Here is a 17380-nt window from a genome sequence, read left to right as displayed (position 1 = left end):
GTTGGGTGACCAAAGCTAGGTGACTGTTTTTCAGACGAATAGTGATAAGAAACCTTGTATGTGTTGCTGCATTATGTTTAATTCCAGGCGCCAAACATTTATATTGCCATTTCTAAGTTACTTCACCGTTATAAAACACAAGATGTCGCACTATGTCATGTAATAATTATCTGTTTTAAAAGTATATTATAAATAAATATTACCACGATAATTATACCGAACATATTGTCATCATACCATTATGATTTGTAACAAACCAATAATAATAGAAACTAGAAAGTTAGGTTATAACTTATTAATCTCTCCATAGTCCATAATATAATACACGTACTAAGTTCTAACAAATATACGTTGCCATGTTGTTTAAAAGTTTAAAGATACTGTGGTATAACCATTATTTGGAAATGTAAGTATTTTCTTAGTTATTTAATTATCTAGTTGTATTTTATTTAATGCATTGTAATATTTCGTTAAACTATCCACATAATGATTGTTAATGCAAACGAAAAATATCCACAACTACATTATCTGTTTGATACCAATTATTTGAGCCTCCCTCAATATTTTACAGAGATCTATGTAGTTATTAGATATATTGTAGGCACATTAAGAAGATGGATGGACATTTTGAGCTTAGAAAACTAATGTATTACATATTCAAGTTATATTCTATAAACTTAAAAAAATAATCTTAATGATTTTAACAGGTTTAAAAATAACAGAAACTGTTTCTTTATGTTTTAAGGTAATATTGTATTTGATTTATATTTTTCAATATTAATTACTAATTATATTAGATACACTCAAACAATTAAAAATATTATAATAAATTATTTTTAAAATCAATACCTACATTATTTAAATAGTTAATGCATTTAATTATTAAGATTGATTCTGGATTTTAATTGGCTTCAATACTAACATCTCATATAAAAGTACTTATGTTTTTCTCTGTCAATAAATAGCTATAGAAATAATAAAATTAATATTTTATACACATTATTGTAGGTGCTGATAAATTTTTATATAATATAATATAATTAATGCTTAAGTGTATGTCGTCATATCCAGACGTATGATTGTTTATATTTGAAATACCTTTGTTATTGTAAAAAAAATTTGGTACTGCCGAGTACCAGAAGTAATGACAAAAATATTTATATAAAGTTTATTATTTGATAGGTATGAATCATAATATCTAGTCACAGTTCTAATCATTGAAGGAGTGTTTATGTTTTGAGTATTTCAATTCACAAGCTGTTGCAAAATAAGTTGAATGACAAGATTTCCATTTATGAAGGGTCTAGAAACAAGTAAATATAATCTGTTCTCTTAGAATATAATTTCTCAATATATTTATTTTTCTCATCTGTTTTCAGGTGGCATGCAGTCTACTGTCTACATTCACTATTATACACAAGATAGCAATATTTAATTTATCATCACTCAGTGTTATTGGTTCCTTTTTAGGCTTAAATCCTTATTTTAATTATTAAAATCATACCTGTCTAATATTTTTTGTTTAAATATGCAATATTTGAAAAAGTGACAATCGTCAGCACATGTATTACAATATTTGTACAATATGAAGATTTTTATTAAAATTAGTGTTTGTTTTCCTAGTAATAATAATTTGTTAACGATTCATACTTTTTTTTTCAATTTAAAATAATGATGTCTTTAATATGTTTGTATTTTTATAATATTGTGTTGTATTTGTACATGTGTGTCAGTGTCGCATTGTCACAAGTTTAATGATGATTTCTTAAAGTGTAAAATATTATTGTATGCAGTAATATTTATTGTTAATTACATTAATTAAAATGTATGTATTTTCAGGCGCAAGTGATCCAGGTTTTTATTCAAGTTTTCTATTCTGTATTTCTCCGATTTTTTCCTCACGCTTTCAATTTGGTTTTCCGCAGTTCACTTCGGTGTTTCTGCGGTATTCTTCAAGTGTTAATTCTAAACATTTAATTGTTAGAAATATTTACTATTCGAATTATTCCTCGTGTTTTCAATTTTGTTATTATACAGTGTTCATTATAAACATTTAATTGTTATAAATATATAATATTGTTAATTTTTTATTGTGTTTTATTTTTAACATTGTTTTTATTTCATTTAATTTTAATTTTTTTATTTCGTTTAATTTTAATTTTTTAGTTTTAGTTGTAGTTTGTTGTAGTTGTCCGAGGAGTATAGACTCTGACAGCTTTAAGTGTCGACGAATTACTGTTTCAGACACAAAACCGTCGACGAATTACTGTTTCAGACAATTAAAAGTGTCTAAGAATTACTGTTTCAGACAATCAAAAGTGTCTAAGAATTACTGTTTCAGACAATCAAAAGTGTCTAAGAATTACTATTTCAGACAATCAAAAGTGTCTAAGAATTACTGTTTCAGACAATCAAAAGTGTCTAAGAATTACTGTTTCAGACAATCAAAAGTGTCTAAGAATTACTGTTTCAGACACTGTAAGTAGATAGACTATATTCATTCTGGAACAATTGGATTTTTATACATTTAAAAAACGTCTTAAAATTAGCTTAAAAATTAGCTTATTTTAACATTTTTTTCCTTCCAAATTTCATTACTTTTTGTATACAAATTTCATTGATATTTTACTTTTATATAAAATTACATACATTTCTCGATATAAATTTATATAAATAAATTGCAAACAAACAACACCAATTTCCGTTTTTTTTAAATATGTACAATATACATAAATTATATATATATATATATATATATATATAAATTGCTTTTGTTTTCAAAAATTATATAGCTTGTTTACAGCACGACTTTAACTATTTCGTTTATAGAATAGTGTCATTATTTCGTAATATCAAGCTTATGACGTCATTTTTATAGTATTTTCTGGAATCTTCTAGATTAGTACCCCGTAATATTGTGTCATGTTTTTCGAGGTTATAAATATAACCCACCGCTGAGTTTTTACTCATTTGCGGGTATACTGTAGTCGTCCTCAGTCGTCCAAAGTACTATAACAGCGAATTGATACTGAATCTTTAGACAGACATGGTCTCAACTACACCCAACGGATCAATAACAACAATTCAAGAATACGTGGAAGAGAAGTGTGGTAAGTACATACAAAGTATAAAAAATTTTAGAGGTATTAAATTAATTCCAGCAAGAAGTAAAAATCCATGGATTACTCCAGCTATTATTGAATCTATTAAAATTCGGAATAGGTTATTAAAATATAATAATAAATTAGGTAAAATTTATAAATCAAAAATAGTACATTTAATCAAGGTTTCAAGAGAAAATTATTTTAAAAATCAAATCAACATAATAAATAAAAATAATCCAGTTAAGCAATGGGAGTTGCTATATTATTTTTTAAAAATTAATAAATATAAAAATGATGCCAAAATTAATTGTGATAAATTAAATGATCATTTTGTTAATATTGGTAATGATTTGGCCTCTAAAATACCTTTTTCCAAAATTAAATCTGAATCTAATATTAATCCAAATTCTATTTTCTTTGAACCAATTTGTGCTGAGGAAATAAAATTAAGAATTAGCTCATTAAAAAATAGAACATCACCAGGTTGGGATAATATAGATGTAAAAAGTTTAAAAGATAATCAAGATTCAATAGCCACATCAATGTCAGAATTATTTAATTTATTATTAATACAAAATATTTTCCTAAACAATTAAAACATGCAATAATAACGCCTATATACAAAAACAATGGATTACCAAAAGATGACGTAAATAATTATCGTCCAATTTCTTTAATTTCAAATATATCAAAAATTTTCGAAAAATGTATCTATTCAAGAATAATTAATTTCCTAGAAAAAAATAAATTACTTTCTAATTCACAATTTGGTTTCAGAGAATGTAGAAATACAGAAAAAGCAATTTTAAAATTAACATCACTAATTCAAACAGAAAAAAAATACAAAATGACAATTTTCTTTGATTTAAAAAAGGCATTTGATACAGTAGACCATAATATACTTATAAGGAAGTTGGATAATTTAGGTATAAGAGGAGATATGTTGGAATTATTAAAATCATATCATAAAATAGAACATGTTGTACAAAAATCAAAAATAAATTGTCTGAAACTAAAATTATTAATTGAGTACCCCAAGGGACCTCCCTAGGTCCTTTGTTATTTAATATTTATATTAATAGTTTAGCTAAAATTAAAATCAATGGTGAATTAGTACTATTTGCAGATGATACAGCGTTAGTTATCGAAGCTGATAATCATGTTGATTTATATAAAAAAGCTAATGAAGATTTAATTAATGTCATAAATTGGCTTGTTGAGAATAAATTGTCTATAAATATTACTAAAACACAATACATTGATTTTTCTGAAGAGTATTCAAATAAAAATTTAATTATTCATGACTTTATGTGTACAAATGTTAATAAATGTAATTGTCCTGAATTAGAAAATGTAGATGAATATAAGTATTTAGGATGTATAATTGATAAAAAACTAACATTTACCACCCAAGTTAATGAAATAATTAACAAAATAAGTAATAAAAAAAAGTTATCAATATTCTATATTTTAAATGAAAAAAGTTTTAAGAAATCAGTATACTCAGCTTTAATTCAATCTCACTTACAGTATGCAATATATATCTGGGGAGTAGAAGACAAAGTAAATAAACTTCAAGATATAGTAAATAATATAATTACAAAATTCAAAATTGAAGGCGTTGATTCTGTAAAAGACCTACTATTAAATAGAATAAAAATAAAAAAAGAATATTATAACTTGCATTATCTGATTCAACAATATTATGAAATATTTAAATACTAAAATTACTCACTTAATAAATCCTGATTTTAATTTCTTACATAACTTACATTTTGCAGACAACCTTTTCCTATTATGCCTAGATTTTATTATTAGTGGATTAACATTATCTGTTTTTTGTCTACACTTAAAACAATATAGTTTATTCATTTATAAGTAATAAAATAATAATTTATATCGTGGCACTACTATCACATATTATATATGGTAATACTATTACTCTATTACTCTATGTAATGATACTACTATCAAAGATTATGATAAGGTTATAATAATGATAACTGTAATTCTTCTTCATAAATTGTACCTTCTACATCTTTAATTTTGTAATAATTAACATTTGACTTAAAAACTTTTTCAACTGTAAAAATTTCCTTAGACCAATTTGTTCTCAATTTATTTCTATATACATCAACTATTGATGATAATCTAACTCTATCATTTATCTCAAATTTAGGTATAGAATTACTAATATCATAATTATAAACACTATTAAGTAAATTATTCTCATTATTCATATTAACTTTAACAGGTTTCATCTTTATTGTTCTATGGTATGTATTATTATATGTGTTAATAATCATTGGCAATTCAGAGATCCATACATTATTTAAATAAAGTACTTTCTTTAATTTATCACCTAATGTCCTATTAAAACGTTCAATTATAGAAGCCTTTTTATCGGTACCTGTACTATACATTGTTATGTTGTGTTTGTTTAGTATTTGCTTTAAATCTTTATTATAAAATTCTTTACCTTTATCAACATGTAAATTTTTCGGTACATCATATTTAAATATTTGTGAAAATGCATTAGCAACTTCCAATCCAGTTTTTGTTTTTAAAGGAACTGACCATACATATTTAGAAAATGTATCAATAACATTAAGAATATATTTAAAACCATTATTAGCTTTATACAATGTCTTATGGTTATCATTAACTTTGATTTCATTATGTTTATTCCTTAAATTATAACTGGGATCACTATTTGTAGACTTTGGTCTATAAAAGCAGTACAAATCAGCTTGCCAAGTATCATTTATACCTCTTTGTATAAAATGTCTTGTTTCAAAATGTTTTCGAGCTGGCTTAAATAATTCATAAACTTCTATAATCTCTGGTGATTTTGAGATATTGTTCTTATTAGTTTTACATTTTCTACATACTGATATTCTCCTATATTTATTATTCTTTTTAATAAATTCAGGAATACCTATGCTTCTAGTTTGAGATTTACATTTTCTGCAATAGTCCATTTATTTAAGATATTATTATTAAATATTTTCTCTAATTGTATTATTGGCAAGATCATAAAAAAATTCTGTACCAGATACTAAACAAATATAGCATATTGTATTAGCAGGTACATCTTCATTGAAATCTGCATGTAAGACAATGCTAGTTTTAGATCCAGAGATCTGTGATGGTTGCCTACTCATATTAATAACAAAAAATGGCCGAGTATCCTTAAATTGCTGTGGAGTTATATACATTAAAGATAAATCTCGATGTAATCTATTATAAACGTTTTTATAATCCATTAACATGTCATAAGCAATATTAAACTTTTCAGTTTTAAAATCTAAATTTAATAATTCTTCTGGATATCTCATGCTATCAATATCCAACCAAATATTTTTCAGATTACAATTATTAAACTGTATTGGATCTTTTAATTGATTATCTAATTTATCTGTCTGAAAAGCTACTATAGCAAACAATGGATTATGAACATTTCTATACATATTTGTTATATCTTTGGTGAGTGTTTTGCCAGTAATACTTCTTTCTTCAATACACTGCCATGATTTAAAAATAAACATATATTCATTTCTTTGAGATAATGAAGTTAATTCATTTATCAATTTAATTTTATTCATGTCATCATAAACTACATATGGAATCCTAATATTAAATTCATCAATAATAATTTTACCAGCACTTGGTAATTCATTCTTATCATTTTTTTCTCTAAATAAAGCATCATCATCTGAATGTCTTAAAAAACTTATTTCAAATCCACCTTTATAAACTGGATATTGTATATCCTTAAAAAATCCTAAACATAAATTTGATAATTTACCAACAGCACTAAAGTAACCACCACCTGTAAATTTTGATTGAAATCCACAATTTATGGTTGGTCCACTAAGGTCTGCAGAATAACTAATAGTACCTTTAATCAAACTACATCTTCCAACATTATCAATGGTGTCTATTATTTTACCATGTTTTTTAACTTCAATGCGTGTAAATAAAAATGCAACAAAATTGTCAACTAGTATTATATTCGAACCCTTTGGATAATTAGTACCATCAGCTTGCAAAACACGGCCAGAAATTTGATATTTTGATTTTTTAATATTTAAGAAACTATTTTCTTCTTTTATATTAAAAGTTGTGATTTGATTAACAGAATTAAGATTTGATAAAGACGTGGGTCCATAAATCTTATCCTGCTCACGAATAATATCCTTGTCATACTTACCAAAAATACTTTCCATTTATGAGGAAAATTTTTTAATAATATTTTTAAAATTACTAATAAAATCTAAACACAAATGACCACACATAGGTGGATCATTATAATTTTGAAACTCACCAGTAGTATAAAATAAATTGTCCTTTCCTAAATATTTAACAACTTCTTTTGGTGGATTGCAATCTCCATATGAATCAAAATATATTTTTTTCTTATCATTTTTTACCCAGGCAACCCAATGTGACCCAGGTTGATTAGAATTATTTAAATTTAATATTCCACATTCATTTTTCCAAGGTTTTTTTGGTAACTCATCTTTCATAAAACAACCTCTAAAATTCTTAATATTTTTTCCAAAACTCATTATATCATAATTTGTTAACGGTTTAATTTCTTTTTTTTAATCCTGAACCAATTTGTAATGTTTTAATATTTTTGATATTGTTTTCTATCTCTTTATTATGCCTTTCAGTTTCTTCTCGTTTCTTTTTCTTGTCATTTACATCTATAAAAGTATTAGCTACTGCACTTGCTCCTCCAGCTAAAGCACTAAGAGCACCTATACCTGCTATAATTAATGGTAAAAAACCACCTACTTTATTTTAAGCTGTTTATTTGTAATAACTAATCTTACACCTTTTTTATTGTTTTTTGCCTTCCTTAATTTATTTTTTTGCTGATCAGTTAAATCAAATATATTTTTGCCATTTTCAATTTGAGTGTATTTTAATTGAATTGTTACATCAGTATCTTTATTAAAAGCTGTTGAAAGTTTTTTAATTTGTGAATCACTTAGATTTAAATTCATTTAATAAGAAATAATTTTATTAAATTAATCCCATTCCAAAATATCTTTTCACTTTCATTGCATTTGTAGTAACTAATGCTGCAGTTTTTTCACCTAAAGATGCATTTTGATCTGTAAATCTATTCCATGCTTTATTTTCTAAAATTTTATCTCCAATATGTCTTGACTTAATATCCTTATGTTCCTTATAAAAATAATCATGTTCCATAGCAGCTTTATCTAATTCATTTACTGGTTTTTTATTTTTTTCTAAGTCAGTGAATGGCCCAAGATAATTATATCCTGGCCAATGAATTTCTGGCATAAACTTACTATTTAATAAATTATTCATAAGTCCTGACCCTTCCACAACTTTTTCAGGTAAACTCGATACATATGAAATTAAATAGTCAATACCTTGAGGAGTAACAGCTATTTTTTCCAGTTCTTTACTAAAAAAATGTACAACACCAAGTTTTTCATTGTCAAAATTATTATTCCCTGCTTTTTCTTCACTAGCAATAAAATATAATCTTTTTAATAACTCTCTTAAATTATGAATATATTTGTACTCTATTTGATCTTCTGAATATTTTCCCAAACCACCTCCTTCCTTTTCTCCATCTTCAACTTGTAAATCATTTTCTATCTTTTTTGATAATTTATTTTTTTCCTTCTTGGCTATATTTTCAGGTAATCCATAAAATATCCAGAAATCATTTTCATATATTTATCTCCTTTATTTGATTTAACATGTCCTGTTCCTTTATCATTATTTTGATACATTGAATCAGTTTGAATTAATATATCTTTATAATTCTCAAAATCTGCTTCTGTATAAAAATTAGGGGATGCGTATAAAGGATATACTAATAATCTAAATAATCCTTCTGTTCCCTTATATATTTTTCCATTTATAATTAAATTATCATCTTTAAAATTTACTACATCTTTTCCAATCATATATTGTCTTTTTGGAGTATTGTAATATATTCCAAAAACTGAATCATCTATTCTTGGTAAATACTTTGATGTTAATGGACCTAATACTATAGTATTTTTTGTACTTGGAGACATATTTTTCTTAATTGGCGATTTAATTCCTAAAGGTGATTTAATTGGTGTTTTTGCATCATTTGTTAACTGTAAAATTTCCGGTCGCTTATATGGAACCAACATTTTTTGGATATCTTCATCAGTTTTTATATTTATTTCTTTAACTTCATTTACAGCATTAACAATATTTTTTAATTCATTTGTTACAGGTCCGAAAGATTTTTCCTTTTCCTCTTCATAATATATATTTTTAAAGCTGCATTTTTGTATATCTTTTTCAATTTATCCTTAAGCCGAATTACTCTATCTGCTTCCTCAATCGTAATTTTACCTCCTCTTTTTGTCACTTTCTTATTATCAGCTTTAATCTTGTTTACTTTATCAATCTTGTTTTCAAGATCTTTTCTTATTCTTTCTATATCCATTTAATAAAAATAAAATTTAATTAACGTTCTAAAAACGGTTGTTTATCATTCTATAAACGGGTTTAACGTTCTATAAACGGGTTTATCGTTCTATAAACGGGTCTATCGTTCAGCCTAGATCGTTTACATTCAGACTATCAAATTTATTGTAAATATGATTATTTATTAAATCAATTGATATGAATCCAAATTTTAATTTCCAACAAATTGAACATATAGATTTAAATTCTTCAAACGTCATATCGTTGCTCATAAAATCGCTCCATATTTTCTTAATATAATAATTGGGTTGCTTGAAAATAATCAAAAAGTTAGAATTCGTTCTGATTACTTGTAAATCTAATAAACTATAATTTTGACCTATATAAATACATGAAATATTCTTTGATCTGGATCTTATAAAATATTCTTTAATTTTATCTTGTTTACCTAAAATATAATCGTCAAAAATAGCTAAACTGTCTGGCTCACAATCATCAACAGATATTATACCATCATCAGTAATATGCGCTTCAATTTTATCTATATTATTAAATACTGCTTTCAGTTTTTCATAAATTGGTTGATCAATTGATCTTGCAAAAATATAAAGATTCTTATAATGTATCCAATATTTAAGAATAATATTACATAATAAATTAGTTTTTCCTGATCCAGATGAACCTATAATTAAACATCTCATAGGTATTGGAAATATTGATCTTGATCTACTATCATCTAAATGAAATGCTGTAATCTCATAATTATCCATTTAATAAGGAAAACTTATCAAATTTAATTTTCTATTAAATTTTTCCTATTAAATATTTAAAATAAAATTAAAAAATTAAAAATGTCTGACTCAATTCCTTTAATAACACGATTAAATAAAAAAGGCTATAAGTATGAATATATTAAATTATCAGATTTAAACGTTGATGAAAAGTATAAGGCCAATGATTTTGAAATAATTAACACTAAATTTGGAAACAGAGTTTCTGTAATACTGAATAATAAATATAAACTCATTTTACCAGATAAATATTTAGATATTATTTCTCAATATTTGTACGAAATGAACGATTTTGAAATATTTATTATATATAAAGGTAAAAAAAATCTTAATAATGGACAAACAGTCCATTTGATGGAATTTGAATAAATTTTATTAATATAAATGAAGATAATTAAAATCATAAATGGATCTATTCATTTAGAACATTACATATACAATGAAAATAATGATATGTCTATTGGACTGTATGCTATATCTTTTACTAACTCTTATAACTTAATTAAAATTGAAAATGATTGCCAAATAACAATTAATAACAATGTAACTAACATAAAAAGTGGACAATATACTAAAGGAGAGTTAAACACATTAATCAATCCATTAGTCATATCTTTTGTTGGTAAAAAAGTAAAAATTGAATCTCCTTGCTGTTATAATTTAGACGAAAACTTAAAGAAATATTTAGGTTTTAAGGATCTAAATTTTATAAGAATAAGTAACAAAAGTATGATTTACTATCCTCTAAATGGTGAGCATTATATAAATATAGAGAAAGACTGTGAGTTTACAGTCAAAACAGAAAAATTAGTACTGACTACTTATAAAATGCCTATTGGAATCTATTCAATAAGGGAAATTGAAGACTTATTAAACTGTGACAAAAATACTCGAAATACTAAACTTACAATAGTTAACAAATTTTTAAAGATTTCAACTAACTATGAATATGATTTCGATAGTTATTTATTAAATACCTTGGGAATTCCATTGTTTAATTTTATCACAGACCATACAACTGAGTCCCCATTTAATCGAACTGTTACTGGTACAATTGAACTACAATTTTATACACAAGGTTTTTTAAAAGATATAAATGGTACTATGGAGACTATATATGACCATATTATATTAAGAAAGCGAAATTACACTATTGCTCAATTAAATAAGTTATTACCTTCAAGTATAAAAATACAACTAATAAACAACTATATTTCAATTACATCTAATGGCTATTATTTATTGGATGAAAATTTAAGACTAAGTTTAGGATTCGATGATAAGTGTACTTATACACATACTGGATCGGATATTATACTTGGTCATTATTTTGTAAATAAATTCCTGGAAATACACTGTGATATAATTGAAAAATCCATTTCTAACCATAAAACTGAAAAATATTTGCACAGAGATGATGATGTTTTATGTGTTATAAAATGTGATAATGAAGGCCAATATATACCTAATGATGTAAAATATATTCCTTTAAATGTAATGAATTTTAAAAACATTAAATTATCTATCACTGATCAAGATGGTAATAAAGTAGTATGTGATGAATTTATTGCTTATTTAATCCTAAAAACACTTTAAAACTTCTAACTTTCACAAATTAATATACACTTTATTTCTTAACAGATATTTGTTGATTATTGGACAAAGAAAACACAGGTTTTATCAAGTCTGTATAAGCAAATTTAAGGAATATAAGAATTCAAAAACTAAAAAATAAACCTGATAAATAATAAATAATAAATAATGCACAATCAAATATCAATAAGATATATTAAGAATAAAGGTGTAAATATACATAATCCAAAATGGTTTAAATTTTTTCAAGAACATAATAAATACTCAAACGAAAGTGATAATCAAATAAAGCACTATTTAAGAAATTACAAATTATGCATAAAGAATGGGAAAAATATTATAACTGAGGAACTAAAATTGAAAGAACTGTATAAAATATTAAGCAAGAAAATAAAACAGTCTATATATATTGAAAAAATTAGAAATTATTTTCGAACTAACTAATGAGGAAAAAAATTATTGGTTGACTGGTATTCCATTTAAATTCCATGAAGACATAATAGTATTATCCAATAAAAAACAATCCATTAATAAATACAAACCAGTATATTATGAAGATAATTTTAAAAATAGATATACCCAATTCAAAATTAAAAACGAATATGGAGCTAAAGATTTATCAAGTTTTATGGATGATGTAAAGAAACCTGTGCTATCACTTATTAAAAAATGGTTGACAATACATAATGCCTTAAAAGTTAATTTATGTGTTATTGGAAGCTATGAAAAAGATTGTACTATGAAGAGTCCTGAAATAGAATCTAAATACTTACAAACAACAAATTATGAAATTTTTTTAGAATCAAATATGGACGAAATATATATAAATATGAATGATAAAATATTATATGAACATGAACGTGTATCTGATAACTTAGCAGGCTCTAATTGGGTATTACAATCAATTGACATCCTTAATATTGCTATTAATAAATATGATCCTATTAGAGGTAGTACATATATCAGAACCCCAGATAAGATAGCTAATAAGAAATCAACTGTAAATGTAAAAAATGAAGACAATAAATGTTTTTTATGGTCAATTTTAGCTCATTTATACCCACCTGGAAATAATCCACAAAGAGTATACCAATATGAAAAATATAAAAATATATTTAATGAAGTTAAAATCGAATATCCGATGGCAGTTTATAAAATACCTGGATTTGTAGACAATGTAAATAAAAAAAACTTAATTGAAGGAGGTCTATCTATTAATGTATATCATCATGATGAATTTTACAAAATCAATCCATTAACTGTAACCAAAAATGAAAAAAGAGTGCATATTGACTTATTACTATTAAAGAATGAAGATAACACACATTATATTTTAATCAAGAAATTATGGAGTTTAATTAGAAATCAAATTACAAAAGATCATAAAAAAAGATATCTCTGTAGAATGTGCTTAAATAGCTTTCAAACTGAATTAAAACTATCAAATCATAAGAATTATTGTCAATCAAATAAAGTAGCAAGAATTACTTTACCATATAAAAATAAAATTATTAAATTTAAAAATTATAACCATAAAATGAAAGTACCTTTTGTAATTTATGCAGATTTTGAAAGCATTATAGCACAGATAAACTATAAAAAAGAAAAATATAGTACTATTAAAATTCAGAAACATATTGCAATAAGTTTTGTTTACTTTATTGTATACGTCAATAGTGATAATGATTGGAAACAATGCTCTTTAGAATACTTTGGAGAAGATTCTCCGGAAATAATATATAAATATTTAAAACAAGATGCTATACTTGCATCTAAAAAATATTTGAATAAAATTAAGAAAATTAAAGAACTGAATGAAATACAAAAAAAAGAATATGATAATGCAACAATATGCCATATTTGTGAAGAAAAATTATATACTGAAGATAAGGTTCGAGATCATGATCATTTAACGGGGTTATATAGAGGAGCTGCTCATAATAGGTGTAATCTAAATTATAAAGTCCCAAAATTTATTCCTGTATTCTTTCATAATTTTTCAGGATATGATTCTCATTTATTAGTCAGAGAATTAGGTAATGATACAGATAATATAGACCTTTTACCAAATAATGAAGACAATTATATTTCATTTTCCAAAAAAATACAGTATTCTACAAAGAATATTGAACTTAGATTTTTAGATTCTTACAAATTTTTATCTAACTCACTTTCAGAATTAGCCAAAAGTATGAAATTATATAATTTTAAAATTTTAAAGAAATGGTTTCAGAAAGAAATACCTGGTAATTTAACTGAATTACAAAAGGTATATTTATTTAGATTATTAACTAAAAAATTAGCTTTTCCATATGATTATATGAATTCTGTAGATAAATATAAAGAAACAAAATTACCTCCAAAAGAATCTTTTTATAACTTACTGAATAATAAACATATTAGTGATGATGAATATCATTATGCTACGGAAATTTGGAAATATTTCAATATAAAAAATTTAAAAGAATTTAATATGTTATATAATATAATAGATGTAATTTTACTAGCTGATATAATGGAGTATTTCAGAGAAAAATCATTAAAAACATATGGACTAGATCCTGCTTGGTATTATACTACTCCAGGATTTGCCTGGGATTGTATGCTTAAGACAACAGGACAAAAAATCGAATTGTTAACTGATATAGATATGTTATTAATGTTCGAAAGAGCCAAAAGGGGGGGTTTATCTCAATGTTCAAACAGATATAGTAAAGCAAATAATAAATATATGGGAAAAAAATTTAATGAAAATAAAGAATCAACATATATACAATATCTAGATGCTAACAATTTATATGGGGATGCAATGTCAAAACATTTACCATATGGTGGGTTTAAGTGGGTAAAACCAATATATTTTAACGCAAACATTATTTTAAAAATGAAAGATAATCAGAAAAAAGGATATTTATTTGAGGTAGATTTAATTTATCCAAAAGAACTCCATACAAAACATAACGATTTACCATACTGTCCTGAAAATATAATAGATAATCAAAAATTACCAAAATTATTTACTACATTATATGATAAAAATAACTATGTTATTCATTACTCAAATCTACAGCAAGCTTTGAGAGCAGGCTTAAGACTAAAAAAAATACATAGAGTTATTGAATTTAGTCAATCTGATTGGATGAAAGTATATATAGATAAAAATACAGAGTTAAGACAGATGGCAACAAATGATTTCGATATAGCATTTTATAAAACAATGAATAATTCAGTATTTGGAAGATCAATGATGGATGTTAGAAAACACGTTAATATAAAATTAATTTCAGAAGAAACTAAATATACTAAATATGTCTCAAAAACTAATTTTAAAAAATCTACATTCTTTAGCAAAAATTTAGCTGCTGTTCAAATGAACAAAACAGAAATTATTTTTAATCAACCAATGTATATAGGTGTATGTATTCTTGAAATTTCGAAAGTTGTAATGTATGATTTCTATTATAAATTGAAAGAAAGATATGGAGATAAAATACGTTATAATTATGGAGATACCGATTCATTAATAATTACAGTAAAAACAGAAGACTTATATGAAGATATGAAAGATATGATCAATGAGTATGATACATCTGGTTATGATAAATATAACGTTTATGGAATCCCTCAAGTTAATAAAAAAGTAATAGGTAAATTTAAAGATGAACTAAATGGACGAATTATAGAACAATTTATTGGATTAGCATCGAAATCTTATACAATTAAAGTTTTTACATCTAATATAGAAATAAAAAAGCTAAAGGAGTAAAAAATGGAATAGTTAAAAATATTATAACACATGATGATTATAAAATATGTCTAGAAAACAATATATGTAAAAATATTAATCAAGCAATGATACAAAGTAAAAAACATGAAATTCATACAGTAAAACAGACTAAAACTGGACTAAACTGGTTTGACGATAAAAGATACTTAATAAAGGGCGAAACAAATACATTAGCCTGGGGACATTTTAGTATAGATAAAGAGAAAGATAATTTTATTAATCACTTAAAAGCTATTAATAAAACTAGGAAAATATAATCTCTTAACATGATGCTTAATATAACATCATAACTCACATAATATTGAATCATTATTAACTATAGTTTTTCTACAGGTTTTTATTAAATTCATCAATTCTCTTAAAACTTTGACATTTTCATAAAAATTAACGATTTTACTATTATCATTAATCATTATCTATAAGAAAAAATTATTTACAAAATTAAAAATAATTCTTTTGTTTTATACAACTAATATACTTTCCAAGTCTAAGTTTCTTCAAAGGTTATCAATACAAGTAAACATCTACAGAGGAATCATCATCTACAAAAAGTCACAAACCACCATTCAAACCAACATCTACAGAAAAGACAGCATTACAATTCAACATCCCAATCCAGCATACACAAGATCTCAATCAAAAATACACAACATCTCAATTCAACATACACAACATCTCAATTTAACATTTTATTTGTAAATATTTAAATTGTAAACAAATGACACTTGAAAGATCTCTGTTGAAAAAATTATTATGTACATAAACTGTCATAGTACTTTGGACGACTGAGGACGACTACAGTATACCCGCAAATGAGTAAAAACTCAGCGGTGGGTTATATTTATAACCTCGAAAAACATGACACAATATTACGGGGTACTAATCTAGAAGATTCCAGAAAATACTATAAAAATGACGTCATAAGCTTGATATTACGAAATAATGACACTATTCTATAAACGAAATAGTTAAAGTCGTGCTGTAAACAAGCTATATAATTTTTGAAAACAAAAGCAATTTATATATATATATATATATATATATATATAATTTATGTATATTGTACATATTTAAAAAAAACGGAAATTGGTGTTGTTTGTTTGCAATTTATTTATATAAATTTATATCGAGAAATGTATGTAATTTTATATAAAAGTAAAATATCAATGAAATTTGTATACAAAAAGTAATGAAATTTGGAAGGAAAAAATGTTAAAATAAGCTAATTTTTAAGCTAATTTTAAGACGTTTTTTAAATGTATAAAAATCCAATTGTTCCAGAATGAATATAGTCTACTACTCTACTATGTAATATATTTATAAGGTTAACAATGAATTTAAAAGATAAATTGAAAGTAGGTTAGCTCATTAATATTAACAACCTGAATATCCAGAATTAAATTTTGAGAATGTCTCGGTTTCAGATAGTTGTGTAAGTAATATTTGCATACCATTTTTAAGAAAGGTAATGAATCACAATTTGAAAAACTCTATAGTGATGCTATTAAAAGAAAAAATCAATCATCTCTTCAAATTGTATTGAAACTATGAACTGTGATGTTTATGCTAATAAATCATAATTTAATAATAATAAAAATAAAATGTATTGATATTGTAATTACACGGCTAACGATTTTGTAAATTATAAT

General features: G+C 24.4%; 2 protein-coding genes across 2 annotated transcripts in view; both read left to right on the top strand.

Moving 5' to 3' along the window:
* Positions 1–17380, top strand: part of LOC126551575 (UPF0746 protein DDB_G0281095-like) — a 327628-nt gene that overhangs the window by 21220 nt on the left and 289028 nt on the right. The gene's annotated exons all lie outside the window — the stretch shown is intronic.
* LOC126551573 (uncharacterized) lies at positions 2480–16926 on the top strand. Its single transcript, XM_050205335.1, has 2 exons — positions 2480–3110; positions 11993–16926. The coding sequence occupies exon 2, from the start codon at positions 12573–12575 to the stop codon at positions 15708–15710; it is 3138 nt and encodes a 1045-aa protein (XP_050061292.1). The 5' UTR covers positions 2480–3110; positions 11993–12572; the 3' UTR covers positions 15711–16926.

This window comes from Aphis gossypii, chromosome X (genome assembly GCF_020184175.1).
Source record: "Aphis gossypii isolate Hap1 chromosome X, ASM2018417v2, whole genome shotgun sequence".
Lineage (NCBI taxonomy): Eukaryota > Metazoa > Arthropoda > Insecta > Hemiptera > Aphididae > Aphis > Aphis gossypii.
Note: the sequence above shows the minus strand (reverse complement) of the source record. Positions and strands in the feature narration are given on the sequence as shown.